Source organism: Lynx rufus, unplaced genomic scaffold (genome assembly GCF_022079265.1).
Source record: "Lynx rufus isolate CCGP_SWC_20201006 ecotype Redwood Valley unplaced genomic scaffold, mLynRuf1.p SCAF_15, whole genome shotgun sequence".
NCBI lineage: Eukaryota > Metazoa > Chordata > Mammalia > Carnivora > Felidae > Lynx > Lynx rufus.
This window is the reverse complement of record NW_025814829.1, coordinates 35,901,147-35,928,117: the sequence shown is the minus strand read 5'-3', so window position 1 is coordinate 35,928,117 and position 26,971 is coordinate 35,901,147. Positions and strand designations below refer to the sequence as shown.

General features: G+C 50.9%; 1 protein-coding gene across 1 annotated transcript in view; it reads right to left on the bottom strand.

Annotated features, from left to right (window-relative positions):
* LHX4 (LIM homeobox 4) overlaps window positions 1-20,687 on the bottom strand; it is a 41,298-nt gene extending 20,611 nt beyond the window's left edge. Inside the window, exons 1-2 of the mRNA XM_047077357.1 lie at window positions 20,612-20,687; window positions 4,445-4,616 (exon numbers count right to left, since the gene is read on the bottom strand). Of these exons, the coding sequence (XP_046933313.1) occupies window positions 4,445-4,616; window positions 20,612-20,687 (248 nt within the window). The remainder of the gene's footprint in view (window positions 1-4,444; window positions 4,617-20,611) is intronic.
* Window positions 20,688-26,971: the final 6,284 nt, after the last annotated feature.

The following is a 26,971-nucleotide window of genomic DNA, read 5'->3' as shown; positions in this document are numbered from 1 at the left end:
TGGTCTGTACACACATCAACATCGCCCTCTGCTGTCAGCCACCAGTATTACCACAGCTCGTGGGCTGAAGGCTGATGGAAGGCTGACCTCACCCCACTTCTGAGGCATCACATGCCTGCGGCAGGGTACTCTTCACATGACAGTCTTGATTCGAAACCTTCACGCAGGATAAAGGATACCCCTTGGAGTTACGCAAAGCAGTGGCCCTTCCCCTTGTTATGGGCAAAGAGACTTAAAATATTGATCCTGAAAATTAGAACCACAATGCTGATCAGTGAGGTCAGTGCCCCTCTGAGCAGGGCTATGGGGCAGGTATCTGAAAAGGGCAGTGATTTTTCTGTCCTTTTTCTTTTTCTTCAAGGAGCGTAGAGCAGAGAGTCTCCCTGGCTCCCACCAGGCCTCTTCCAAATCCCGCAGCTGAGAGCATCCTGAGGTCTGACAGGTGAATTCAAGCTCATGGCGCCGACCTTCCCTCTCACCAGGCTGCCGGAAGTGACTCTGGCAGCCTCCTGTGGGACAGGAAGGGGCTTGGGGCTCCAGGAACTGCTCTGCCCCTCCCGCCCTGCCTCGTATTCTCTCTCTGCTCACGGGTATCCTGTGCGCCATCTGAAAGCAGGTGCCTGGCGATGTTTAATGAACCATAATGAGGAGGGGACCACGGGCTCTGCAGCCAGGTTACAGCCTGAGCCCCAAGTTGGCAGTGGATCCCAAGACCCCGGCAGGGGGGTGGGAGAGGGGTGAAGCCAGTCTGACCCTGGAGGACTGACTCCCTCAGTGTCCTCGCCTCGCACTGTGACTTGCTACACCAAATTGCACCTGCGGCTGTGTCTTCCTGCACCGAACAGCCACAGTCCCCAAGAGCCGTGTGGGGCTGCCCGTGTGAATCCAAGTGTCTTCCAAGTGCACAGTTGGTAGGATCGAGCCCTGTGTGGGGCTCTGCACTGACAGCATGGAGCCTGCTTGGGATTCTCTTGCTCTCCCTCTCTCTCTCTACACCTCCCCCACTCACGTGCGCTCTCTTTCTCAAAATAAATAAATAAAACTTAAAAAAAATTTTTTTAATGTTTATTTATTTTTGAGAAAGAGAGAGACATTGTGTCAGCAGGGGAGGGGGAAGAGCGAGAGGGAGACACAGAATCCAAAGCAGGCTCCAGACTCCAAGCTGTCAGCACAGAGCCCGACGCGGGGCCTGAACTCACCAACTGTGAGATCACGACCTGAGCCGAAGTTGGATGCTTAACTGACTGAGCCACCCAGGCACCCCGAATAAATAAAACTTAAAAACAAAAATAAATTTCTCTCCACACAGCACTTCATCTCAGAATTAACGACCTGGATTCAGCACTGAATCTGTGGCCTGTTCCCCTACTTCACAAGAGGGTCCAGCCCTGAGGGTGGGTCATTTTATGAAGCAGGGCAGTCCTATGGAACCAAGAAAGTAACTGGGACTGAATCATGGGCCTGTGCATTTCCCAGGCAGCCTGGGCCTCCAGGATTCACAGGACGTCATGTGAGGGACAGAAGAAACTGGTCACCAAGCATGCTGTAAATTCACTATGTGATCAAACCCAGTGATGGTCTGTAGACAAGGCCAGGTGCATATGCCGGGGACAGAAAAATAATACCTAAGAAGTCTTTCCTCATGCCAACAAGAAAGATCAAACAGGCGCGGGAGGAGTGAGCAAAAACAAGGCAACTCAGGATGCCCATCCGCTGAAGAGCTGGACTCACGGCCATGGAAGAATGGGGGAGACCTTCAGAGGACAGACATCATCCCTGGAGGACACAATAGCCAGGGTCAAGGCCTGCCTGGGAAAGGGGGCACCCTGCTGGGGGGCATTGGGAACCCAAGAAAGCAGTGAGGTAGGACTAGAAGAGAGGCAAGGTGGAAGGCTCTGATAGCACAACGCATCTGGAATGTTCTGTAGGCAGAGGGGGCCTTGCTGAAGGAGCTGGGGGCCGGGGTCAGTGGTGAGGTTGGATGCCGGTGTGGTGGGGGGACATGTGGCCTCAAGGAAGTGGGAGGTGAGTTATGAGGTTACTGCTGAACAATGCCCTGGAAGGATCCAAATGAGGGTCATGGCATGGGGAGGCCACAGAGGCAAGAGGTCAGTGCCCTGGCCTGAGCAAGTAATTGTCATTGTTATTTCTGGTCTTGGGCTTATGACTCATAGGCCTATGCTACTCCTCCCCCAGCCTGCACCCCAGGTCCCTTCTGAAGGGACCATCTTTCCTTATCACTACTTCTCCCAAGCCCGAACCTACACCTGAGCTGCGACCACTTCCCTTTCCCAAACACTCAGAGCCAGCCAGTCAAGGTCAAGTTCCAAACCCCAGACAGGAGCTCAAAGGAGCTTCTCTGGTGACAGAGTCCTGTGACGTGATCCTAATGGGTTTTGCCTGCACCCCAGCCAGTGGTCTAACTCGGGGACATCTCAGCACCTACCCTGGGCAAGAAGGCCATGCCCCTGGGGCGCCTGGGTGGCTCAGTCGGTTAAGCGTCGGACTTCGGCTCAGGTCATGAACTCGCGGTTTGTGAGTTCGAGCCCCGCGTCAGGCTCTGTGCTGACAGCTTGGAGCCTGCTTCGGATTCTGTGTCTCCCTCTCTCTCTGCCCCTCCTCCCCTCACACTGTCTCTCTCAAAGTTAAATAAACATTTTTAAAAAAAGGCCATGCCCCGGGAGCTCACTGAGGCTTCCCAAAGGTACATGGACAACCAGGAAGATGGTGCACAGAACTTGGAAGCGGGGACAGCTGACCCGACCCCAAGGCCAGGCCCCGCCTACTGTGTCCTCTTGCCCCTCCTTGCTCACACATTCACCTTCACAGGTGCACACAGGCACACAACGTTCACGCACACGAACACACACGTGATGAGATTCACTCCGTGCGGGGCCTACAAGAGCTGCCGTGGGGCTTGGCCCGGATGTCACTGAGAAATGAATAACGAATGACTCTGGTTGCCCACGGGGAAGGATGTAGGAGGAGGGAGCAGAACTGTGTAAATGCCAGAATGAAGGAAGCAAGGCAAGGTTCAGAGATGAGAGAGCAAAAGGAAGACTGGGAGGACGGAGAGCACGGAAAAGACCTAGAGGGAGAGCCAGAGGCCCGGCCCTGAGTCGGAGCCATCAGGAATCTGTTGGATGTGCCTGCGCGCCTACTGCCCCTGCCCTCAGGCAGCATACGGGCACAGGCATGAACACACAGGCACGTGTGAGTGCGCATGCTCACACGCACACCAAGGGAGAGAGCGGTGCATTTTTGACCCAAGTGTGACGGCGACAATGAGTGTTGCCTTCTGAGCACGAGCCTTGGAGGAAGCCCCAGTGGAAACCAAGATCACCTTTAATGTGCTTTTCAACTCGTATTGGGCTAATGAAATTTGAGAATCCTCAGAAATTCAAATCACCTGTTCTCTGAAGTTCAACCTTGGCAGGATTTGGGAGAAACATGTCCTGGATCCAGGACTGGCATTTGTCCCCATGTCCCCTCCCTTTGTGCAGAATACATGACCTCTGAAGGAGGCATGCTGCCCCTCTGAGGCTGGCTCATTTGTGCCAAGTGTTTGCAGGCTTTGGTGAGCCTCCCCAGAAGCCCCGTCCCCCTCAGCGCACCCCCGTGGGCCACCCACCCTGGGCTCCGCGTCACCGATGGACACATCCCTTCTCTTGTTGTTGGTCTTGCTGTCACCACCTGGTCCAGGTGAGCTGAGGCACCAGCCTGAGTGCCCCGGGAAACGGGTTCCGGGAGAGAAGCCCCAGACGAAATGCCACAGAAGATAAATTCTAGAAGGTCCCCTCTCCATGACCAGCAGGACTTTTTCTGATGGATCCAACCCCAGAAGGAATTGAGGACAGTCTTAAAAGCTAACACTCAGGTGTCAGGTACTGTCCTACGGACTTTACATATATTGATCCATTCAAAGCTAATAACAATGCAGTGAGGTAGGAACTATGATTAGCAGCCGCATTTTATAGATAAGCAACCAGAGGCAGAGAGAAGTTAGGTAAGTTGCCCCAGAGCACACAGCTAATAAGAGATTCAAACCCAGTCAAGGGTCTGGGCTCTTAACTGTCACATCAAACTGCCTCTTCATCATGTTTTCATTGAAAGCGATGACACTAACAGAGCCTGGCTTGACCCCGACCAGGAGCAACTCTTCCAAGCCTCTGGGGCCCTGAAGCAGCCACGAAGACTCCTCTAGATTCGAGGTGCAAAACTCAAAGCAGCCACCCTGAAAGTGGCAGGAATGATAGAGCCACGTGGCCCAAGAAACCAACACCAAGAAGGAGCATTCCCTTCAGGATTCGCCGGAATCCTTTGTCGGCCCCCCTGCAGAAGTTTGGCTCCAGCCCTCTGCCAGCTGTCTCCCCCACCCCCAGCGGGGAGAGGCAGATACAGACCAGGGCATGGGAGGGAGGCTGCACCCTGGGTTCTGGCTTACTTGAAGAAGTCTTCCTTGCAGTAGACGCTCCCGGCCCTGGAGAAGCACCTGTCCGCCAGCTGCATCTGGCAGTCTGCACACTTGAGGCAAGAGCTGTGCCAGTGTCTGTCCAGGACCTTCAGGATGAACTTGTCCAGGATATGCTGGTTGCAGCCGGCACACTGAGGGATCTCTGTGGGGAGAGGAGAGAAAGGCAGAGTGAGCCTTCCACACAGCACGGCTAACCGGACCAGACCCTGTGTGGATGCCTTCCTGTTCTTCACGATTCATGTCCCACTGGAGGGAAAAGACAGAACCCAGACCCTTAGGGCTGCCATGTATAATTGTGCAGGCTGTGCACTGCACAAAGGTCACTGGTCAACGAGGCACGTGGGAACTGAAATCCAATGCACCCAGTGTTTCCTATTAGGAGGGGAGATCCTCCCGGGGCCAGAATAATGTTTCTTTTGCAGCTATGTATCCCAGCCGCCTAGCACAGTGCCTGGTACACACGAGTAGCTCCACAGATATGTATCACTACATAAATATTGGATCAAATCCTCTCTAAGAAGCTCACTTCGAAACAGTTCACCTGCTTCTCCCGTGCACTCCAAAATATCAACAAACCAAATCTCTCCGGAATCCTACATTCTTGATTCATATCATCTTTGTCGGTGTGATATAATTTAAAAGTATTAATGTAAGGGAACTGGCGTCAAAGCACAGGGGACAAAGTTTGAACACATCTATGTAGAAAGAAAGCTCTCTCAAGTTCTAAATCATTTGTGTCTCAAACCTGTTGACAGGCTATGGGGACATTCACTAAATGACATCACCGTGTCAGAGACACAAATGTCAGTGTTGGGCACAGTAACCCCCAAACCCAGTCTGTTCCCCTTTCTGGCCTCAGCAGCTACCAACATTTGCCTGAAAGTCAGACCCACTAGATGCCTTGCCCTTTGACCCCATTCTCACACCAAAATGCCCCACGGAAACTACAGGAACCACAATGAGACACAGATGCATGGGTCTGGACATTTGCTACCTGTCCCAGGGCATATGGCATTTTTTTCTATCTCTGAAGTTTTCCTCTTTGACAAAGAAAACGTTCAACCAACCAGCTACCAAGTTACTTACCAAACAGTTCTGATGTCCCCAGCAAGGTACTAAGCACACAGGACAGCAACAGGAATCTCCATCAAATAAGGGGGGATGGGTAGGACACAGGGTGGGACCATGGATTCTGGAGCCAGCCTGCCTGAGTTTGAACCCTGGCTCTGCTTTTTAACCTTCCACAAATTACTTGGCCTCTCTCTGCCCGGTTCTCTCATCTGTAACAAGGAGGGGTGGGGGTGATGATGACAGAAGTCCCTGGGAGGATTGTTATGAAGAGTAAGTGAATCAATACTGTAGGACAGGGCCAGTATCCAGTTGGTGCTCAATAAAGGTTTGCTGTTACTAGGAGATAATTGCAGTAAGTGTGTGTTGTGTGTGGTGCTGCTGTGGCTGAGGGGAAGGAAAGTTAGGGACCCACGTTCATGCGCTTGATCTCATTGATGGAGAATCGCTGCACAGATGTCCCCACGCTCCTGTGGAGGCTCAGATTGTGTCCACAAGACAGGGAGGTGCTCCTCCCACTACAAGGACACCCCTGCCTCTCTCCGGGACCATCAGGACTGGCGTCCCTGGAGCAACAGGAAGAAGTCCAGGAGCAGGGGGCCTTAGCAGTGGAGACATCTGGATAAGCAGAGAGGAGACTGAGGAGCGAGGGGTGCATGACCAGGGGCTCCCGCCGTGTGACAAGGCCAGCCTGCGAGGGGTGGGGGAGGGGGGACGACTCGTGCAAAGGCGCTCACGCAGCGCGCGGGCGCGGTTTCTCCTGCCCGCGCGTTGGCGTTCGGAGCCGCTGCAGCCGCCAAGCCAGGGGCTGGAGGAAGGCGTTGTGTGTGGAGGAGCACTGCTCTGGCACCATTTTGCACGCGAGGGGAGAGAAGACCGAGGCCCTCGCGCACGGAAGTGGCTCGCAGATCGGCAGGAACCCGTGCCCACCAGCCCGTCCCAGGTCCCAGACCGTGTGCAACCGTCTGCCCGCTGAGCACCGCCGCCCGGGGCCATCGGGGACGCGGGGACACGGCCCGCTAGGGGCATCTTTGTGTGAGCGAACGGCTGAGTCCGAGGGCCGGGTACCCCGCCGGTGCCCGCGAATGAACCCTAGGAGAACCCGGACGGAGAACCGTCCTCTGGGCGCGGGGAGTGCGCCCGCCGGCTCCCTCCCGCACCCCGCCCGGCTCCGCGGCCAGAGGGCGTCGATTCCCACCTAATTGTTGTCTGGCCTTGCCTCCAGGAAAGATACGGCTGTATTTCTCCTGCCGGCCGCAAATGCATGGGGATGAGGGCGAGGATGTGTGCTCATAAAATTTATTTCGAGCTAGGTATCTACCGGGAGCCTTAATATGATGAGTATTCAAGAGAGAATACATTAAGGCTAATGTATGCAGGGAAGGGCGGGCAGGGGAGTTTTAGAGGCTTGGAAACGGAGACAACATCACGTTTAGGAACAACACTAAAAGCAGACAGACAAGCCATCTCAGCCTCTGGCTTGCAGGGATGCTCCCTGCTGAGTCCATCTGTGCTGCCCAAACTGGGGGTTCTCAGCGGCCTTGGGGCCAAACTGGGGTCCTCGAGTTTGGCAAAAATGTGAGGGCCAAACCAAGGTGATTTTTAAGTTAAAAAACAAAACAAAAACACAAACAAAAAAAACGTCTCACGCTGTATTCCAATGTAGATTTTGAGAGGGGAGTGGCATTTTTAAAAACAAAAGTAACCAAGAAATGATTTAAGAGATCCATAATATACCAGTAATGGTAAAACCAGACATCAAGAGCCTGTTGTGAACTCTGCCAGGTCCTGGGTGTATATTACGTCAATAATCTGTACAAATTGGTGAGGAAGGTGTTGTTATCCCCATTTCACAGATGACAAAACTGAGCCTTGGAGAGGTGAAGCAAAGTGCCCCAAGTCCCACAATGGGGTAACGGGGATTTGAACCAGGAGCCTATGCTTAAGGTTGGCTAAACCCAACCTGAGAGCGGGAGGGATCTGGACATGCCTCACCTGGCTGGCTCTACCCTGTCATTTTATGGAGGGGAAATGGAGGCAGAGAGGTAGTCTCAAAGCTGCTCTGTGTCCAGTGACAAGGGAGTAGATGAGCCGCCGGCCTCTGTTGCTTCTTAACAATTGGGCAGATGGAAATGTTTGAGACATAGATTTAGATCCTTTGGACAGAGGATGCATGTGTTGTATGGGACGGACACCGAATGCCCCGAGGGTGGGAAGTAGGAGCCCCTGTCCTGCTGATCCCCTCCACCCAGCTGCAAGGTGCCAGCTTGTTGATGGCATCTGTCAAGTTCAGATTCATCCCTGCCTGTGAGGGGGTGGAGACTTGTGAACTCAGATCCCACACTTCAGGTGACAGCACTCCATGTAATTATTTTGATTAGTGTGAAATGTAAGCTATCTAGAAATTTTTCCAGGAGCAACAACACGAGCCTTTTTTAAAACCTACAATAAATTATTATTTTTAAATTCAGAGAGCCTGAACAGGACAGAGATTATGTAGGTCTCGTACCAGAAATTAAGTTGTAACCAAAATTTCCAAGGAGCCAGAAGATTTCCAAATCCCCAGTAAATTCGACGTACTTTTTATGCGGTGTTTGACATCACAAAATTCCACCTTCAAAACTGGTATTTAAGCAGGCCCTTGGAGTCACTAAGACAAAATTTAATCTATAAACTCAGTTCCTGATTATGAAGAGTCATCTCATTTTAAATGAAAATTTTTATCTTATCCACACACAAGTGTTCTTTGGTGATGCTCTCTGCTGGGACTCTGCGGAGAGGAAGCTTGGTCATGAAAAGACAGCAAAGCCCGTGGAACAGCCAAGAAATCCGGGGAGATGCTGGATCACACAGTACAATACACTCCCCACCGGTGAGGCCCAGAATCTTCTCTCAGTCCTACAGAGTGACATGGCTCAAAGCACAGACCTAAACACAGGCAGAGCAGCTGTATAGACAAGCAGACTTGCCTTGACACACTTGCTCGCCATGCAGACACCTGCACCCACACTCACATAAACACATATGCACATAGTCAGATATACACACATATTCGCACCTACTTAACAGTATACGCACAGACACACATGACACAAACACACATATGCGTCCTAACACACATAGAGAAACACACACAACCACAAATGAACAAAGATACACCCTGAGACATACACAAAGGCACTCACACATACCACATTCACATAGACGCACAGACATACACATCGTTGCATATACTTAGACACACACTTTTAACACACACACTCGCGGGTACACAAGCACACATACACCACAGTACTTACACAGAGTCACACATACACATAAACCTGCACACACACGCTTCCTCACACACAGGCTGAGGCATCGCCGTTCTGGAAAAAAGCCAATTCTTCCGAAGTCGAGCTCTGTCTATGGAAAGGAAGCCATCTCTGAATAAGGGAGCTGTCCAACCTCGAGGCCGTGAGGAAAGCGGGCATTGAGTGATACAGGAAGCTAGGGCGAAATGGAAACGTTTTGTTCAACTATTCTTTTAGAAAGCTCTTGGGAGAATTTGAAAGTTTTCAGTTCTGCTTGGAGTTTAGATCTTCAAATCTTTGGGTCTGCCAAACTGTTTATAATAAATCCCAGATCACAGTCTGCTAGACCTGGGTTCAGATCGGAGTCTACCATATATATGATCTTGGACAAACTGTTTACAGTCTTTGAGCCCCAGTTTCCTGACCTGGAAAACAGAGATGATAACACAGTCTCTCAGGGTTGCTGTGTGATCACATCAGAGAATGAGTATAAAACACCTGGCCCCATAATACCATTGTCCAAGCTCAATGGCAGCTCCCTTTTCCATTCTCCCATGGCCAGTTGCCAACAAGATGAATTTATATACTTAAAGTACATTAAAATTATTTCATGTTTCATTATTTCTCAATATAATCTCCCCCTCCATCAATACCCTCCCCACACACAAAACACTCAAAACTCTCCTCCATCCCCTTAGTTCTAAAGCATCTGGAAGATGTATACCCCTTTCTAATCAACATAATCTCAGAGTATAAATAGCAGATAATGCAACATTACAAGGTTAAGTCTATTTGGCATAAAGAAATCTGGCAGACTCTCTTCTCCATAAAACGAGGGCAAATTTGCCAGACCTTGGTGCCCTCCCCATATGTCAATGGTGAGAACAGGGAAGCTAGGACCCCCAACCAGCTGAGCTCACTCCACTTCTGCCGTAATGTATGCAGGTAAGAGTGGATTGAGTTCAAATTAACAACTGAGGATTCGAGTGTTTTTCTTGGAGATATCTAAATGCCCAATGGAAAAGTGACTATTTCTTATTTGATAAGAAATGGCTAAAAACCTTTTCTTTGCCCATAACCTTAATCTACTTCTTCATGAAGGCAGCTCATAAAACCCATAACATGATGCCCAGCCCGCAAATCACCTAAAGTCCTGTGGCATGGGCATGACGGGCTTATTTTTCAGAGTGGCCCATCCGAAGATGGATTCCATTTTAAATCCCCAAATTCCTCCCTTAGTGAAGTTTTAGAAAACTGGGAAGCAGGGGAGCCGAAAGGCCTGATGTGGTCTGTGGTGGACCAAATTGCCCCCCTACAACTCCCCCTCCCCATGACATATAAAAAGTATTGTGCATTTTTATTCCCCACTCACGTTTCTTCATTTCCAAGAAACTGCTCTCAAGGAACCAGGGGCCACCCTGAAACATTTTGGAGACGGTTTGCGTGTGTTTGTTTGATCGATTTTAATTCTTTGAAAAATGGTGTTTTCTATCTCTCATCACGAAAGAACAACAAGCCGAGGAAAACCATTTTTTCCACCAAAGAGACTAAGGCTAGAAAACCACACTTGACAATAACTTCTAAAATGTATTGAAGAAAGTGCATCTTTCCGGGAAAATGAATTGGAATTTCAGATAGTTCTATTGGAACCATAATGCTGATGAATATCTTAATATTTTAAAACTAATTTATTGTGTGCTATTAGGAATAATGTTGTTCATTTAACCATGCCCCCAGATCAGATTAATATTTCTTAAAATTTGGACTTTGATGTTCCACCTTGGAGTCCCACGAGACTTTTTGACTGCCCTTTGGACAGAGCCCCTCTTTTTGTTTCACAATCTGACTTAACACCCTCATGCTCATGCCAAGGTGTCCCCGGCTTCTTTCAGGATAGGGGGCCAGCGTCTGTGGGAGACGCTTCTGGGGCTCCCGGTCCGCAGATCCCGGGACACTCCCAGTAGGCTCGGCCCCTCTTGGGACACCCAGGAGCACTCCAGCCAGTGAGGGCAGCACCATCTGCCAGTTGGGAACATCCTGGTCTTTAAGACTGCCCCAGCTCTGAACTTTGTCAAGTACTTGCAAATCTGCTTGCGCATTTACTCTTCCCAGAAACCCAGTAAAAGTGAGCATCTACACTTGAAAGAGCTTCCCTAAAGGGACACAGCTGGGGACAAAAACTGTGGGGACACAAACTGAGGCTAGAGGCTTCTTTTAGTCTGGGACAGGTTCTGGAGCTGACTGAAGACCAAGGCTTCTAACACAAAAGCCAGTGGCTTTCGCTCCAAACCCTTTTGCTCCAAACTCCAGAAGTGAGTGGTTTTTGAGCTCATCTTAAATAACATTTGGCCGATATATGTTTCCAAAAATACATGATTTTGTTTATATTTGTTAAGTTTCTTTACTGACTTAAAACTGAAAAAGAGAAGCCAAATGGGACTTAAAGAAAACACACATACAAGTGAAATACTGTGCAAAAATGCTGTTTTTCTTAGAATTCTCCATTCCTTCCCCACATATAAGGGGGAGAAAACAACAGTCAATGAATGGTAAGCATTGCTGCCCATTATCTAAGGTTCCCAGAGTAAGAAGCAAGATGGTTTTAAAAAGGCAGGTTAGGGAAAATCCGCTCTGTGGGGGCTTATTGATTGAGTCTGGGAGTGACTAATTCTAAAGTGTATCGACATATGACCACAGGACATACCAGGCATGGGACCATGCCTGCCAAAACTCAAGGCCAGCTTCTGGAATCTCCAACTCTAAGAATTCTAACAGTGGTAGAGTTAAAATTAAATTAATTAAAAGTTCTAGTACTGGACACACATTTCAAAAATAAAGCTTTTCAATTCAAAGTTGCCACCACCACCACTGACAGGAGAATCCTGTTTTCTGGTCCCAACTCCCCTTTTAAATCACCTGACAATTGTGGTGGAAGGAACCGAGGATTAATTCATCTATGCAATCCACGAACAGGAGGTCCAGGATGCAGTTTTATGTGACAAATCATGACTCTGTGTGTCTGGGCTCCCCCCCCCCGCCCCCTCCCCCACTGTCCTGGCTCTTTATTTCCCATCCTCCTATTAAGGACAATTTGTTTTTACTGAACAATTTATAGCTTCCTTTTTTTTTTTCATATTTTCCCCTATTCTGACCCATGCATGTTAAAGAGACCATAACATAAATTTCCCAAATATTTTATACATTTCTTCATAACTTAGTAAGAATTATCTCATAAACAACACAACTGAAGCATAAAATTCCAATATTAATTCTTCAAAACTTAAGAAGCAAAGGTGCATTGGACATTGTAGTATTTTGTGATGGCAGTGAACTTAGAGCCACAACAATCCTGAGAAAACCTTAATAAAAAAAAAAAACCTGGTATTGCATTTAAGGTAAATCATATTCTGTATTATAATTATATTTGCTTATATACTTAAAAAATACATCAACCTTCAAATGGTTCATCTCATTTCTAGTTTTTCCGTGTGTGTGTGTGTGTGTGTGTGTATGTGTGTGTGTGTGGACAAATGACTAACAACTAGAAAAAAGTCAGAAAAGCCTTCTCATATCAGAAATGATCATACCTAATTTTTCCCTCCACTCCTTCAAAATCCTTCCCCCACCCAGGTCCTATTTGTTTCCTTTGGTGGTTTGGGGTCCCTTTGACTACCTCTTTTGTTCTTTTTCTGCTCAGGCAGCTCAGAAAACAGTAACCTCTTCAATATATAAACATCAGATTCAAGAAGTATCCTGGAGACAATCTCGATGTTACCATTTTAAGGCTGAATGTGGATCACATTTTAATAGAAGCAGTCCTGTAGTAAATAAAATACATAATGTAGACATGTATCTGCAGGTGTGGGATTATGTTCTAAATTAGATATTGACACAGAAATAATATTCTTCAGTAGGATATTGGATATTCTCAGTAATTGCAAATAAAACAGAAAAAGCCCATTAAACCATGACTGGCAGTCTACGGAAACGCTGTAGGCACATCTCTATTTCCACTCCATCTTCACATTTAGTCATTGCTAAATCTCCACAATGTATTTTTCTGATGTCTCATTCCGGAGCGGTATTCCATATGTTTGGCAATCTCTCCCTCATAACAAGAAACTTTCAATTAATTTGGCTGCAAGTTTTGTCTCTGTTAAGCCATTCCCAGAACCAATCCCTTAACCCTCTAACATTATAATTAAAGTAAATTATACTTTAAAGGCATTTGGGGGTGAGATACCACAGTAAAACATCTGTGGCTAGCCCCAGACTGTCGGAGGGAGGGCAGGGGGGAGGGTGAGGAAATCTGAGAAAAGAAATCCACCAAAATAACAACAGGATTTAGATTTGCCTCCCAAGATGATTTTCCAATCCGCCGTTCATACAGTTCACCCGAAGTACATTTTCCAAGGGAGAATCAATTCTAATTTTGCCAATTAAACCCAACCTGTCCACCTACTTCCAACAGTAGTGCCTCACAATGGTTGATTTGTGCTCCATTTTGATCAGGGCTCCTATAGAGCTTAGGACCTGAAAAAAGGTAAAATCTCATCTCACAGCAGCCTCTGTTTCAGGTGACTTTTCCCTACCACAAACAACAATAGCCCAGCTGCAAGGAGGCTTTGGCTCTGGACCCAGAAACTACCCTGCCTCCAAACACTACGAAAAAGAAGGTAAGGGATCCCACCACCCTGCAGCCGGTCAGAGAGTCAACCCCCGATAAACCCCCTGTGCTGTGAATTCATGCGCGTACCAGAGACCTCACAAAAGAAGGAAGGAAGAACTGGGGAAGGGAAGAAAGGAAGAAGAGAAAGAGAATGAGAATGAAGGCAGACATGTAAGCCACGATGGGATTTTACTAAAAGCAGTAGACCCTGTTTGTTTGCTCACATCTGTGCCGTGGGCCTTGTTAACACTCATTCTAAGAGGGGAAAAAAGGCAGAAAATCATTACAAAAGTAAACTTGAACCCTTCCCCCTCCCGCCCCCACCATCTCCAACCCCAGTGTCTGGTTCTACCACCACAAACTGCTGGTCCAGTCCGTCCGTTTCCAACCTTGCTTCCCAAAGTAGGTGGTATTATTCCTTTCACCCTGTCAACAGCTAAACTGGCTCCGAGTTTCTATGCATTCCGAAGCTTCTCGGCTCTAATCCTGATAAATTTCCCTAAATGAAAGCAATGATACAAGGACCCTCCATCGAAGGCCACCAACCCTCCCCAACCACAACTCTTCAATTTGGAGGAGACTAGCTTCCCAGCCAGAGAAATCCACCAAATATCCATCCTTGCTGACCAAAACAAGAGGATCAAAGCAGTCTTTTTAACAAACGGAGGGAAAGGTTAGTCCCTGTTAACTAATTTTCCATCCCTGGAGAATTGCAGGTGCAACCCTCCTCCCCTTCCTCCAGAGCTGCCTCCTCAGCAAGGGTGTCCCTCTGGGTTCTGCCTGCTAATGCGGTGCTAAGTACTCACTAATTGACTGTAGCACACAGTGAACGGGCATGAAATCCGAGGCAAATGGGAAGTTAGGACAATGGGAATATTAGGACTTGAGGCTGTCTACACCTGGTCAGCGGGGGTCAGCAGGTCAGTGTTCGGAACCGAAGACGCCCCCCGTGGGCCGTGTTTTGTCTACTCACTGGAAAGAAATTGTTTTGCCGGCTCCCTGCTTCCCTCGACCCCCACCTCACCTCCAGGAGGACTCGATTTTTAAAAAACGGACCGTGGTATTTTCAGGGCTGTAGGCGGTCTCCAAGCCGGCTTGAGGACTCGCGTTGGTCTAATCCCCAGAGCACTCAGACAACATTCTTGCCTTAACCCCCCCGCTTTGTTTCTGACGTGTCTACAGGAAGGTACACCTAGCATTTGGTCTTCCTTCAACTTCCTGTAGTTCCCGGTTTTATCCCGTCCCGGCTTGGCTAATAATTCCTCTCCTTCCTGATTAGTTTCACCCTTCAGATCCCTTGAAAGGATATTCACTCTGCCGTCTAAAAAAACAAAAAAAAAAAAGTCCCGTCCTGGATGAAGCCAACCTCTGAGGGCCCCAGACTGAAGCCGGCGCTGGGCTCCCGCCCGCCGCGGCTTCCTCCGAAAGGCAGGTGCAGCCTGCGGCCGGCGCCCTTGCGCCTCCAGGTCGAATTTAATTTACTTCATCAGCTGCCCAGGTAGAGGCCTCATCTCCCTTGAGCCCGCCACGTTTCGAGGGCTCGTCGAGGTCCGCTAAAGTGCTGGGAACAGGGCCCGGAGCCGAGGCTCGAAGGCGGGCACGGCGCTCTGGGTGCCCGGACCTCGCGGACCCGCTGGCTGCCTCCAGGATCCGTGCTGGAGGAGCCGCTCCCCAAATAGGAAAAAAAAAAAAAAAAAAAAATCCTTTCCAAGGATTAAAGTTCTGGAAAGGCTTGAGCCGCTGGAGTTGGAGTTTAGTTTTGTCTTCCCAAATGCTTGCTGAGAAATGAGTATGGGGAGAAAGAGAGGTTTCGGGCGTCCCTCGGCTGGGCACGCAGTCGACGCTCCCGCCTACCGCGCCTTTCCCCGCGGGCAGTCCTGCCACCGCTCCAAAGGGGAGCGGGAACCGGGTCGCGGGCTTGGCCAGTCCCGGCTCGCTCCGGCCCGCTCAGGATAGTCAACCGAGAAACGGACCCGGCAAGGTTGGATAGTGAAAGGGCCAAGGCGCGGGAATGCCGAATGGGGCGCGCAGTGGAGACAGAGGTCGTCCGCCCTTTGCCCCCTTCGCAGCCACGGCCTCTGTCTCGGGCTGCGGGACGTGGCGCGCGCAAAGCCGGCTCCCCCAGAAAGGCCATCCTGTCCGCACTGGCTTCCACTAGCAAGCCCTCCAACATCCAGGGCAAGCGTCGGGTGAGCGCACAGCACCCGCAGGTGCGCGGCAAACGCCTGTTGAAGGAATGTATCGCCAGTTTCCTGGGCCACCCAGGCTTGCGCCTACCCGCGGGGCGGAGGAGCTCTGCCCTGGTCGCGCCGGGGTCACGCAGGTCGCGCTCCCAGACCCGAGGACGCCGCTCCCGCCCAGCCCCGCCTGGCGCTGGTTTTCCACGAGCCCGCACTGCGGCCAAGCGAGGAAACAACTCGAGTTAGGTCCTGCTGCCTCTTCTCAGTCCCGACTTCCCATCTTCCCCGGACACTGGGGACCGCTCATTGCAGACCTTCGCCCCTCACCCGCCCCGGCTGCCCGCTCCTTGTCCGGGTGAAATCGTTAATTCCGATCCCTGAGCGCACTGGGGTCGCGCGCTGCCAAGGAGGGCTCCCCTCCGCCTTCACTGTCCTCTCTGATCCAGACGGTGGAACGCGGGAGGCCAGAGCCCGCTCGCCCCTCGGATGTCCTCGGCCACCCGCCTCCGAAAACGAGGCGCCGCCGTGGTCACCCGGCTTTCTCCAAATTCCCTTCTGGGCGGTACGAAGCTCTGGCCCGAGGCTGGGGTGGGATCCCCGGGGTTAGGGAATCTGAATCCCCAACCCGTAAAGGCCCGAATCTGCCGGCTGGGACAGCCACCCGTCTGACCTTTAAAAGTTGGCTCACGCCTGACAATATTTTTCTGAGGCGGGGAAGATTTGTGGTGCCCGGGGCTGCTGTCTGAATTTCTGTATCGGAATCTGAATCAATCAATATCTCTCTGTCTCTCCATATATATAATACATGGAGATATATATCATATAATAAATTTTTTTCTTGTTTTTCTTTCCGGCACCACCAGGGAAGGCAGGACTGGAAAGAAGCTCGAATCGCTGCTCCAGAGTTTGAAAGAACTCCTGGCCCCGGGGAAAGGAGTCCATTCCTTCCCTTAAGAAATGGACTGCAAAGAAGAGAGGTTCGGGGGCGGGGATTCTGACTCGATCGGTGCTGCAAGATTTCCCCCACGCGCCCTGGAAGGGAAGAAAGGGTGGTGGGGCGTCCTAGAGAAGTTCTTCACCCAGATCCTACCAAATACAAAATCAAATACCCTTTTCCCACAGCTTCAGGGTTCGCAAGAGCTGCAAGAAGTAGATATTTTAGGAGACAAGGGTGGGACGGGAGATGTCCCAGACATGTTACCCATCTATCACTCCGCGCCTGGACCGGGAGGATTTCCCCTTCCTCCCGCCCGGGTGGGCCAGCTCTCCAGTCAGCAATCCGGGGGCCGTCGGGGGCCGTCGGGGGCCGTTGTCCTTTCGCTCGGTGCCCTGGGAGACTGTGTGGGAAACAGGCCCAAACCGAAGGCAAGGGGTGGATAAAACGCCACCTCCCTCTACGTCCCTTACTGTTCCGCGGCGTCTTGGCGTGCAAGAGGGGCCAGCAGGGCCCGGATGCGTGTGGAAACCGATGATTTCAGGGAGCAGACAGGTTCGGAGGAAGATCGGGAGGCGATCACCGCATCCAGTGCTGCCCCCCCACCCACGCCCTGGGTCGGGAGCTGTGAGAATTCAGACCTTGGCGTTCTACAGCCCGGAGGGAGGGGGAAGACCTTGGCATTAGCAGTTTGTGCCCAGAATTCCTGAGAGACCCGCGACCCTAAGTGTGGGCCAAGTAGCTGGGATCCACTAGCTTAGAACAGGGTCCCTTTCTGAACCTATCCACCTGGCTGGGGGAGGGGGGGAACACCCAAATTTTTCAAAAGGGCCCTCCGGACAATGCTGGATGTGACCTGGGCCGTGCTGGATGTGACCTCGAGGGTGCAGCCTCCTACTAACAGCCCAGCTGCCACCCAGAGTAAGGAGAGGGGGGATTGAGTTCCTTAGAAAACACTGACCCCAGAGGCAGAAGCCGGGATGCACGGCAACCCGGGGAAGATTTAAGGTGGTGGGGCTCCACTTCTCTACCCCAGGTCACTCCAGGATCACTCCCTGACTCCTCTCGCTCCATTCTTCCCGAGCTTTCTTGCCCCACGCTGATGCTCCTCAATCAGATGAAGATCCTCAAGCACCTCTCAAAAAGTCTGAGCCTGGTGTGGGCCCCATTGGGCTGCCCGTCGCTGTCGAATTGGCGATGCTCTTACCAGCCCTGTAACCCCAGCTCAGGGAAGCAGGAGGGGGTCAACCACACTAACAAGTCCGCCCAGGATGGGGGGTGGGGGTGGGGGGGTGGGAGGGTTGGGCAAAGAGCAAGCAAGAAGGCCAAGAGAGAATTTCTTACACTACTTGGTAATGTTTTCCATAAGGGAGTGTAACTCAGCCAAGCCCAAAAGAATATTCCGACTGCAGGTGAAGCAAACTGGATTCAAATCCCTAACACGCCCCTATGAGGCCAGGGCACCAGAAGGACCCAGGATGGGGGATCCCCACATCTGTGCTCTGAAGTGCTCCATCTGTGGTGGCTCAGAGTGAAGAAATGAATATGTGTCTGTGTATGTCCGGCTGGGGGTGGGGGGACAACCCAAACCTTCCAGTTGTGGGGTTGGAAGAACCCTTGCGGGAGAACCTTTCTGTTCTCTCCTCTCCCCCAAGGTTTAAACACTCACAGACCTGGGATGACCCTTCTCCCCTGAGGCCCAAGGGCATGCCCCCAACCCCCACCCCACCCGGAGTTCTTAGGCCAGTGGGCCTCCTGCCCCATAAAAGAGAATGGCGGTGTCTATGTGTGTGAGGGGACCACGCCCCACCTATGCCCAGTTCCCAGCACCAACAGCTTAATGGCCAGAAGCCGCATCTGCTGGAAGCGGGTATGTTCCATGCACATCCCCAAAGAAAAAAAAAAAAAAAAAAGCTGGACTCCTAAATCTTCCTGGATTGGGCTCCTCATTTTTGACCATTGCCCCCTGCAACCCAGACCACAGAACCAGGACAAGACAAAAGGAAGGGCAGACCCACCTCTCCTGGTTGGGCATTGCCTCTGCTGGGCGCAGGGGACCAGAGTCCTGTTCTGCCTCACAGAGTTTTCTATGGTTGGAACCCCAACTCGAGCCCTGGTGAACTGTAGCTCTGAAAGCAAGCTCTAGGCATTTTAGGAAATTGAGTTTTTGAGGTGGAAATCAAAGTTGTCTCTGAGTAAGAGAAACAAAAAGTGAGACAATCTAAGAGTGTGCGCGGAGCATCCTGGAAAAAGACTGTCAGAGCAGTCTCCCCCCACCCTTCCTTCTTTGCGGTCCTGACAGTCCACCTAAGGACCACAACTATTAAAGCACAGACTTACCAGGTAACAAGGACATGAGTCACACACGCGCCTTCTGCCCACTCACACACTCCCCTCACTCACGCAGAGCTACAATCGGCTTAAGGACTTGGAGCTCCTTTGCCAGCTTCTGTGGTTCTGTTTGTGCAGGGGCTGAGAACCCACTTCCTTGCGCGTGGTGGGGTGGGGGCAGCAAGGGCAGCAGCGAACCCCCAATGCCTTCTACAGATACATCTAGGTCAGCAGTAAACTTCCCAAGACGCGGTGCCGACGTGGAACTGTTTGCCAACAGTTGACAGGAAAAGACAATGGATAACTGCAGGATATAGCCAAAAAACAACCTAAATCGGTTTGGGCGAAGCTATCCCCTTCTAGTTCCTTCTCAAAAACTTCCCAGGGAAGCCCAGGACGTACGCTCGCCACCCTGCCCTTTGAGATATGGTCCAAGCAGAATCCCTGCGGTGGAGAGCTAGGGCGCAGGAGGGCGCAGCCGTGCGCCCTAGTTCGTAGGTAGACACCATTATTTTATTTACTTAAAATAAACCTCGAGAACGTAGCTACCGCTCCACTAAAGAAATCGCGGGCGGAAGCAAAGCCCCTTGGCAAACGGAGTGAAGGAACCTTTCCCTCTCCACGGTGCCCAGGGGTGTTACGCAGAGCCCTCCAGCCTGCAGAGCAGGACTCGCTAGGAGCCCGCCGTGCGCGCGCGATGCCCCGGGAACTGCTCCGACCTCTGCATATATTCTCCATCGAAGACTCCGTTTGGGAGTGAGGGACATAGATAGCTTCCCTCCGGGAAAATGCCTGAGCGCGCAAACCCAAACACACACAGAGAGACCTGGGGATAAACACGCCCCGAGCTCCCTCGGTCTTGCTAGTTTCGGGCGCGGGAAAGAAAGTGGGTGGGCGAGCAAAGCGCCCAAACACCTAGTCTCTCCCCTTCCGAGTCTAAGCCATCCTGAGATTGTGTCCTCGTGTGCTCAAAGGCTGTGCGCAAAGACGAGTTCACAACTTCGTCCCGGTGCTTCTCCCTCCCCTGCATTCCTCGGCTAGCTGGAACATGGCGAGTCGACTTCACTGGGAGCAGGCAATCCCCGGCGGCGCAGGCTGCAGGCGCCGCCGGCAGCAGCGGCTGAGGACGCACCAGGCGCGCACGCCCAGCGCGCGGGGACAGAGCGTGTGGCCTGGGCTTCTGCGCCGCCAGCCCCGGGGGCGGGGGACGCGCTCTCCAACTTCCCGCCAGCTGGGGTGAAGTTGTACAGGCGGTAGTTCGAGCTTTGACCGTCACCCCGGGAAGGAGGATGATTTACAGAGACCACCCCAGCCCTCAGGCCTGGCCTTCAGCTCCTTCCCATGGAGTCCCCAAACAGCACTCTCCCAGCGCTCCTAGAAAAGCAATGGGCTGGAGATGCGAGATTCGGTACCCACGGCTGACCTCGAGCACTATCGGGGGGCTTTCACTTTCGGCCCCCAAAGCCAAGAGCCAGGCCCTTTAAACGCACTCTGGCCAGTGCCCCTGCCCTGTGACCGCCTCTGCACCGGGGCCGGCGGCCCCTCGCCCCGCCCGGCCCCTCCAGTCCAGGCTACACGCAGCGTCCAACCCGCCCCGTACCGGCCAAGCCTGCTGGCTGTCTTGTTATCAAATTAAATCCGCGAGAAAGGGGGGTGTCTTACGTTGCATCGGCACACCAAGCATCTCCGGGAGCCCCTTGACAGCCCCCTCCGCGGGGACAGCTGCGCTCTGCATCATCTTGGAGCGAGAGCCAGGGAGTCGCAGTCTACGGAGATCTCTCTCGCTTAAGCTGGATTCAGAAATTTGAAAATAATAATACAAAACCCAACCAGGCCGCCGAAGTCACGGTGGAAGCCAGACCCTCCGCCTCTCCGGGAGGATTCCACAGGCTGGCTGGCCCCCTCCCCCCGCCAGTCCTCAGTCTGTTTCAAATCCCTTTGATCTCGCTCTCCGGGGTAGGTGCACATCCCGGGTTGAGGAGACGCTGTTGCTGCAGCTCTGGCTTTTTTCCCCTCCTCCTTCCCCCGCCCGCTGCTCTCCCCCTCCCCCTCCACCCTTCGCGTGCCGGCCGCCCGGGAGGCCGCGGTCACCCAGGCATTTTGATTCATTCACACTGCAGGAACGGCCGTGACGTCGCTTTCCGCAGGGAGGCCCGCCCTTCAGCCAATCCCCACACCCGGCAGCGGGCCGCGGACCCGGGCCGGAGTGGGGGTCCCGGCGCCCCGAGTGTGGAGGGCAGGGCAGGGGGCGGGGCCGCATAGAACGGGGCGGGGCCTCGCGGGCCCTTTCCCCCCCCCCCCCTCCACGCCCGCGCCTGGCAGTGCGGGCTCGCTCCCTGGGTATAAATACTGCGGCGGGTTCGGCCGCGGCAGCAGGTGGTCCTGGACGGCTGCGCCCAGGGCTTGTGGGTTTCCGCGGATCTTGCGGGGAACCGGACCCGGCCTGAGGCTTGTGTCCCCACTGCCCCTCCATTCGGACTAAAGGATGGGGAAAGGCGGGGCAGACCCTCCAGGCCCGGGCCGCACGCAGTCTTCCGCTCGCGCGCCATCGGTCCGGGGTTTCTCTCCGCCCGGGACTCTATCCTCCTCCTCCTCCTCTTTTCCTCTGGCCAATTCCTTTCCCGCCGGCGCTTCCCAGCCCTCGCTCTCTCTCCCCCGCGTCTGGCTGAGGTTGGGCCAGGGACAGCCCGTACTTGGCCAGGAAGGCTCGAGTCACGCAGCGGGCAGCGGCGGGCGGGGGAAGGCGGCCGGGGGCTGTGCGCGGAGGTGGCCGGGCGCGGACCCCCGATGCGCGCCCCCGCTCACCGCGGCCTGCCGCGGGGAGTCCGCTCTCCTTCTCGGCCCCGTCGGGTCCCCGCACCTTTCTGGCTGCCTGGCTTCGGGCGCCGCTCTGGCCACGCCGGCTCAGCTGGGTCCTGTTCTCGGTCCCCAGAGACCGCTCTGTCTCGCCGGCTGCAACCGCGGGCGATTTGAACAATTCTCGACCTCGTGCGTGCAGGGCGGCGACGCGCACACGGACACCCGGGCTAACCAGCGAGGGAGCATGTGTGGCTTGTCGTTTTTACAAGGCATACAAGCACACTTAAAATTCTCAACGCACGTTCCTGGTGGAAGTAAAACAGAAGGCCCACCACTGGGGCAGGTGGCCGCTGAGGTTCTCTGGTGCTTCACCACATGCTCGACGCCACTTGGCTGCATGCGTGGGAAGCCCACCTCCCTTGCCACGGGACTCTGAGGCCCTACGGATCCCACCCTCGCGACACCCCCATCCTGAATTTCGTTCCAGAGGTGTAGACAGATGTGCCCTCTCAGCCTAGTCAAGTCCGGCTAGGGTGGGAAAAGGGACCGGGTGCCCTCTCCAAACCTTCAGAGCGTCCCCTGCTTTTTCTCCGGGCGTTGTGCCTAAACAAGGGACCCCAGGGTTGGTGAGGGACGAACAAGAAGGTGGGGGAGGAGGGCATGGCCATCTGCGCTTAGAATTTGTCTTCAGTGAAGTCTCAGTGACTTTCATGTGTCCTGGTACTGGGTTGGCATCATCTCTTGCCCTGTTGACCTGCGAGGTGACTCCTCTTGCACACTGGAGTCAATGTGCAAGAAAAAAGCAAAAAAACCGGTGACATTTTAAGTGCTTACGAAAAAAATTTTTTTTACCAACATGTAACTAGTAAACACGAGAAAATGCCAGCCTCGTTAGCCATCAAAGACATGCAAATCAAAATATCATAGTACATTCTTCAGTTTTGTGTGTTAAACGACCAGCTGGGGTGGGAGGAATCCTAGAATTTGGGTGCTGGTGAAAGTGCTTCGAAGCTGGTATTCTCACAAATACTGCTGGGTGCTAATAAACTCTTAAATCCGTTAGGAAAGCAATTCGGCAGTAGCATCAACCCCCCTAGTTTTTTTCACACGCTGTTGCTCATAGAATTCCACTTGTGAGTGTTTACTCCATGGAAATAATCTAAAATGTGAAGCGGAAGGTTTCATACATGAATACGCTTATTACAACATTATGGTTTGGAGGAAAAAAAAAAACCTCTGCTATCCAACAAAAGAAAAAATGGTTTAGTGAAGTAGATTAAATTTGCTTGGTAATATGTTATACAATTATTGAAACTAATTATGAAATCTAGCAACATGGGAATGCTTGTGACATACTAAATGTTTAAAAAGAATGATGCACTATTAGAAGTCTTCCAAAATGTTAGTCAGTGATAAAAGTGGTGATAATACACATCGTTGGCTAGAGGGTGGGGAAATTAGAAAACAGTTTTCTGGTGGGGGCGCACTGAGCACCAATGTCTTCTGAGGGCACTTTGGCAATATATTTTATAGCCTAAAAATGTGATGGATTTGACCCAATCCATATAGAAATTTAGCCACAGAAAGTAATCAAGAATGTTTGTAAAGAGTTAATTACAAGGATGTTTATAATATTTTGAAAAGAGAATAAACTATATATCCAACAATAGGGGATTATTAAATAGAGTAAATAAAATGGAATGTTATACTGTTGTTGGGAAATACAACAGAAAATATTTAACAATGTAGAAAAGTGAGATTTATTAGAAACAAAGTAAATATGAAGCAATATGAAGTTCAGGGGATTTTTTTTAGCAGCATAGATAGAAAGTCTATGTTAAAATATAAAAGTGCTTATCTGTACAGTGGATATTTGTATTTTTTTAGTTTTTCTAAGTTTCCTCAATTATTTTATAAAGCAGAAAAAGCTAAGACAATTATTTTCTAAAGCATTGAGAAAACACTGGAAGGAAATATGTCAAAATGTTGTTCAATAATATAGTGGGAGAAAAGTGTGTTAGGGAGATGTATTATGGAAGTTTTTTCTTTTTTCTCTTTTCCAGATTTTCTGTAAAGTGTTTATATTTTTTCAGTAATATTAGTAAAGGATAAAATATTTATATTATATGTATGTTAAATATTTATATTATATTTAATATATCATATATTTAATATAATATTTACATATAATTTAATAATATATAAATATATATTTGTTTTACGTATGATATCTATAATTATAATTATTATAAAATAAATTACATTTATATTTATACTGATTGTGTTATATTTAAAATATTTATATAAATTTATATTTATAGAGATAGCATATGTGGTACTTTTATAATTAAAAATTATGTTTTAAACATGCAAATAAAATAAAATAAAATGAAATAAAATGCTTTCTGCAGCTCTGCTGCCCTGGTATGAGCCTGCCCAGGTCCTGCCCTCTTTTCATTGCATGTCACTAGCCTGTCACTGGGTGAGGGACAGCATTACTGTGGTGGGGACTCTCCTGGCCCAGTGCTGATTCAGCAGATGCCATTCTCACCTTTATCCAGCGGCAGAAGAGCCCTGGGAGGTCCAGCTGGTTCTCAGTTCTTCAACTTGTGGGCAGCCGCTCCCCTGCACCCCAAAGCCTCCCCGCTCATACAAACAAGGCAGCTCAGCCAATATATGCCCTTTCCACCTTCGAGATTTTTCTAGAAATATGAGCTGGGTCCCATTTTCAACATCTTCCATTAACACCATACATCTGACAAGGCATTTCACTTCCTTCCTGGGGCCTCAGCTTTCCCATCTGTAAATGATGAAACCCCAATGAAAAGCTTTCCTTGAATAGAATTTTTAGTGCCTACTGCTGCTGATAGCAATAACAACAATATAACAGCACACAGTGGTAATAATAACAACTAACATTTATTGACAGTTTGAAACTGTGCCAGGCGCTCAGGTAAGTGCTTCTACCTGCATAATTCCATCTATTCCTCATTCCAATTCAATAAATGGTATTGTTATACCTATTTGGAGGATGAAAAAGCTGAGGCTAACAGGGGCTAAGGTCGTCTCTCCCCCTCAGAGAATGCGGGGAGTCACTGAATCCCACAGGAAGACTTCCTGGAGGATATGTGTGGACCTAAACTCTGAGCTGACTCAGCAGGGGTGTTCTCAGTGAAGGCCCCCCAGGGCTAGCTGGTGATCCCCCAGGAGCAATAGTCCTTAGAGCAGACCTCAGACCTGTGGCTTTAGGCTACAACTCAGTTGAAGGGTGGGCACCAGAGGATGGGCCATCGGTGACGTGGCTTTGCCCAGGTCTAAGTTCTGTCAGGGCAGTCAGTCAATAAGAGTGTCCAGGAACCAACCCCAACACGTCAGCGGATCCGGTTCTGAGGGAACGGTCTTCAGAAACCCAATTTAGGAAAATGATTATAGCTTGCATTTGTCTAGCACTTTACAATTTACAAACTTCCTCTACATATTTTATCTCATTTGATCTTCATAATCATGCTGGGTTTGGGTATGATTATCAGGAAACGGAGAGGTTAAGTGGTTTGCCTAAGGTCACACTGCTAATAAGTTGCAGAGCCAACTGGAGATGAAATCCAGCCTTTGACTCTGGCTCTGGCGCTCTTTCCACTCTGCACACAGACTCCTGTGTCTTCTAACCCTTCCATTTTAGGAGCTTCCCGGAGTAGGCGACTTCACCCTCTGAGGCCAGGAGTTCTGAACCTCACCCCTTTCTCCGCTCACCACCCCGGCTCCCCATCACCCCGTCGCCAGTCACCTCCTCCTTGTCCTCCAGCCTCTCAAACCCTCTTTCATCATTTGCATTTTGAAACTGTTTCCTTAATTATTCCCCTGCTATTGGAAACCTGCTCTCCCCCTTCTCCGTGGCATCCTTTGATTTATCTCTGTCTGGATAACAGCTCCCCGATTCTCCTTGGGGAATTCAATTTTCATTCATTTTTCTGCTGGGCTAGATTGATATAGACCCTCTGCCCTGGTCCATATTACTCATCCCAGCAGAGAGAACCAGGGAGACCAACCCTCAGCCCAGCCCCTGGGGAGCCACTGTCTTGTTCAGGGAGCCACAAGGAGTTCTCCAATAAAAGGACAGGGGCCTTTGCTCTTCCCCATCTGTCCACCCAGTCCTTCCAGTCATTTGTCAAGGGCCCCTTTCGTGAGCCCACCACTTTGTCATTTGTCTCCCTCTCTTCCCAGAACCTTCCAGGGATCTCCCCCCACCCCCAGGATGCTGATCAAAAGGCAGTTGCTCCTCAATTTAAACCTGCCCTGTGTCCTTGACACAGGCCTTGAAGGGACATGGAAAAGAGATGGTCCTGTGCTTGGGCATCTAGCTCTCAAGATAAGATTCTGAGGCAGTACGTGGCAGAGAAACAGAGTAAAAAAAGAGCACTGGGATCCTTAGAGGAAGAAGGAAGGTGACAATAGCTAACACTTAAACCACCAGCACTGCTCTAAGTGCTCTATGTGTGTTAACTCATTTAATCCTCACAAACCCTTTGAGGTGGGTATTACTATTACCCCCATTTTATAGATGAGGAAACTGGGGCATAAAGAGGTCAAGTGATGTAGCCAATAGTAGAAACAGATAGTAGGCAGTGGAATCAGGATATGGTCACAGGTGGTCTGGCTCTGTTTGCCAGCATCACCAGCAACATCATACAACTCTTGTTGGGAAGTCCCTGGGCATAGCCAGTGGTGAATCCACACAGAGCCTGGCAAGGCCAAGTCGTCTGGGATCCATCCGTGCAGCCATCATACCCCATGGCCTGTGTGCATGAGCAGCTGGGGAATGAATCAGGGAATTTGGTCTCGTTCTAATTTCAGGGTTTATTCTCTTTATTTCCCATCAAAAACCTAGAGTATCTTAGATCGTTCCTTAATTCCTGCATGCATTGAGCATCTGCTGTATACCAGCTCCTCGCTTGACCCTGGAAGACAAGGATCTGCAGTGCCAAATGCAGACAGTCCATAGCTTACTTTGCTCCAGAATTCCGGGCATTCCTGTGAGACAGTGTCAGCAAAATTCCCCAGGTGCGTGTGCCTTCCTTATGCTGGAAGGGAGTTGGAGATGGGTGGGCAAACCTTTGGGCTCTGGCTCCCAGTGTCTGCATTGAAATTCCAACTTGGATACAGCCTAAGTGGGGCAACTTTTGGCAGGTTCCTTCCCCCAGGCTCCGTGGGGTAACGACGGTACTC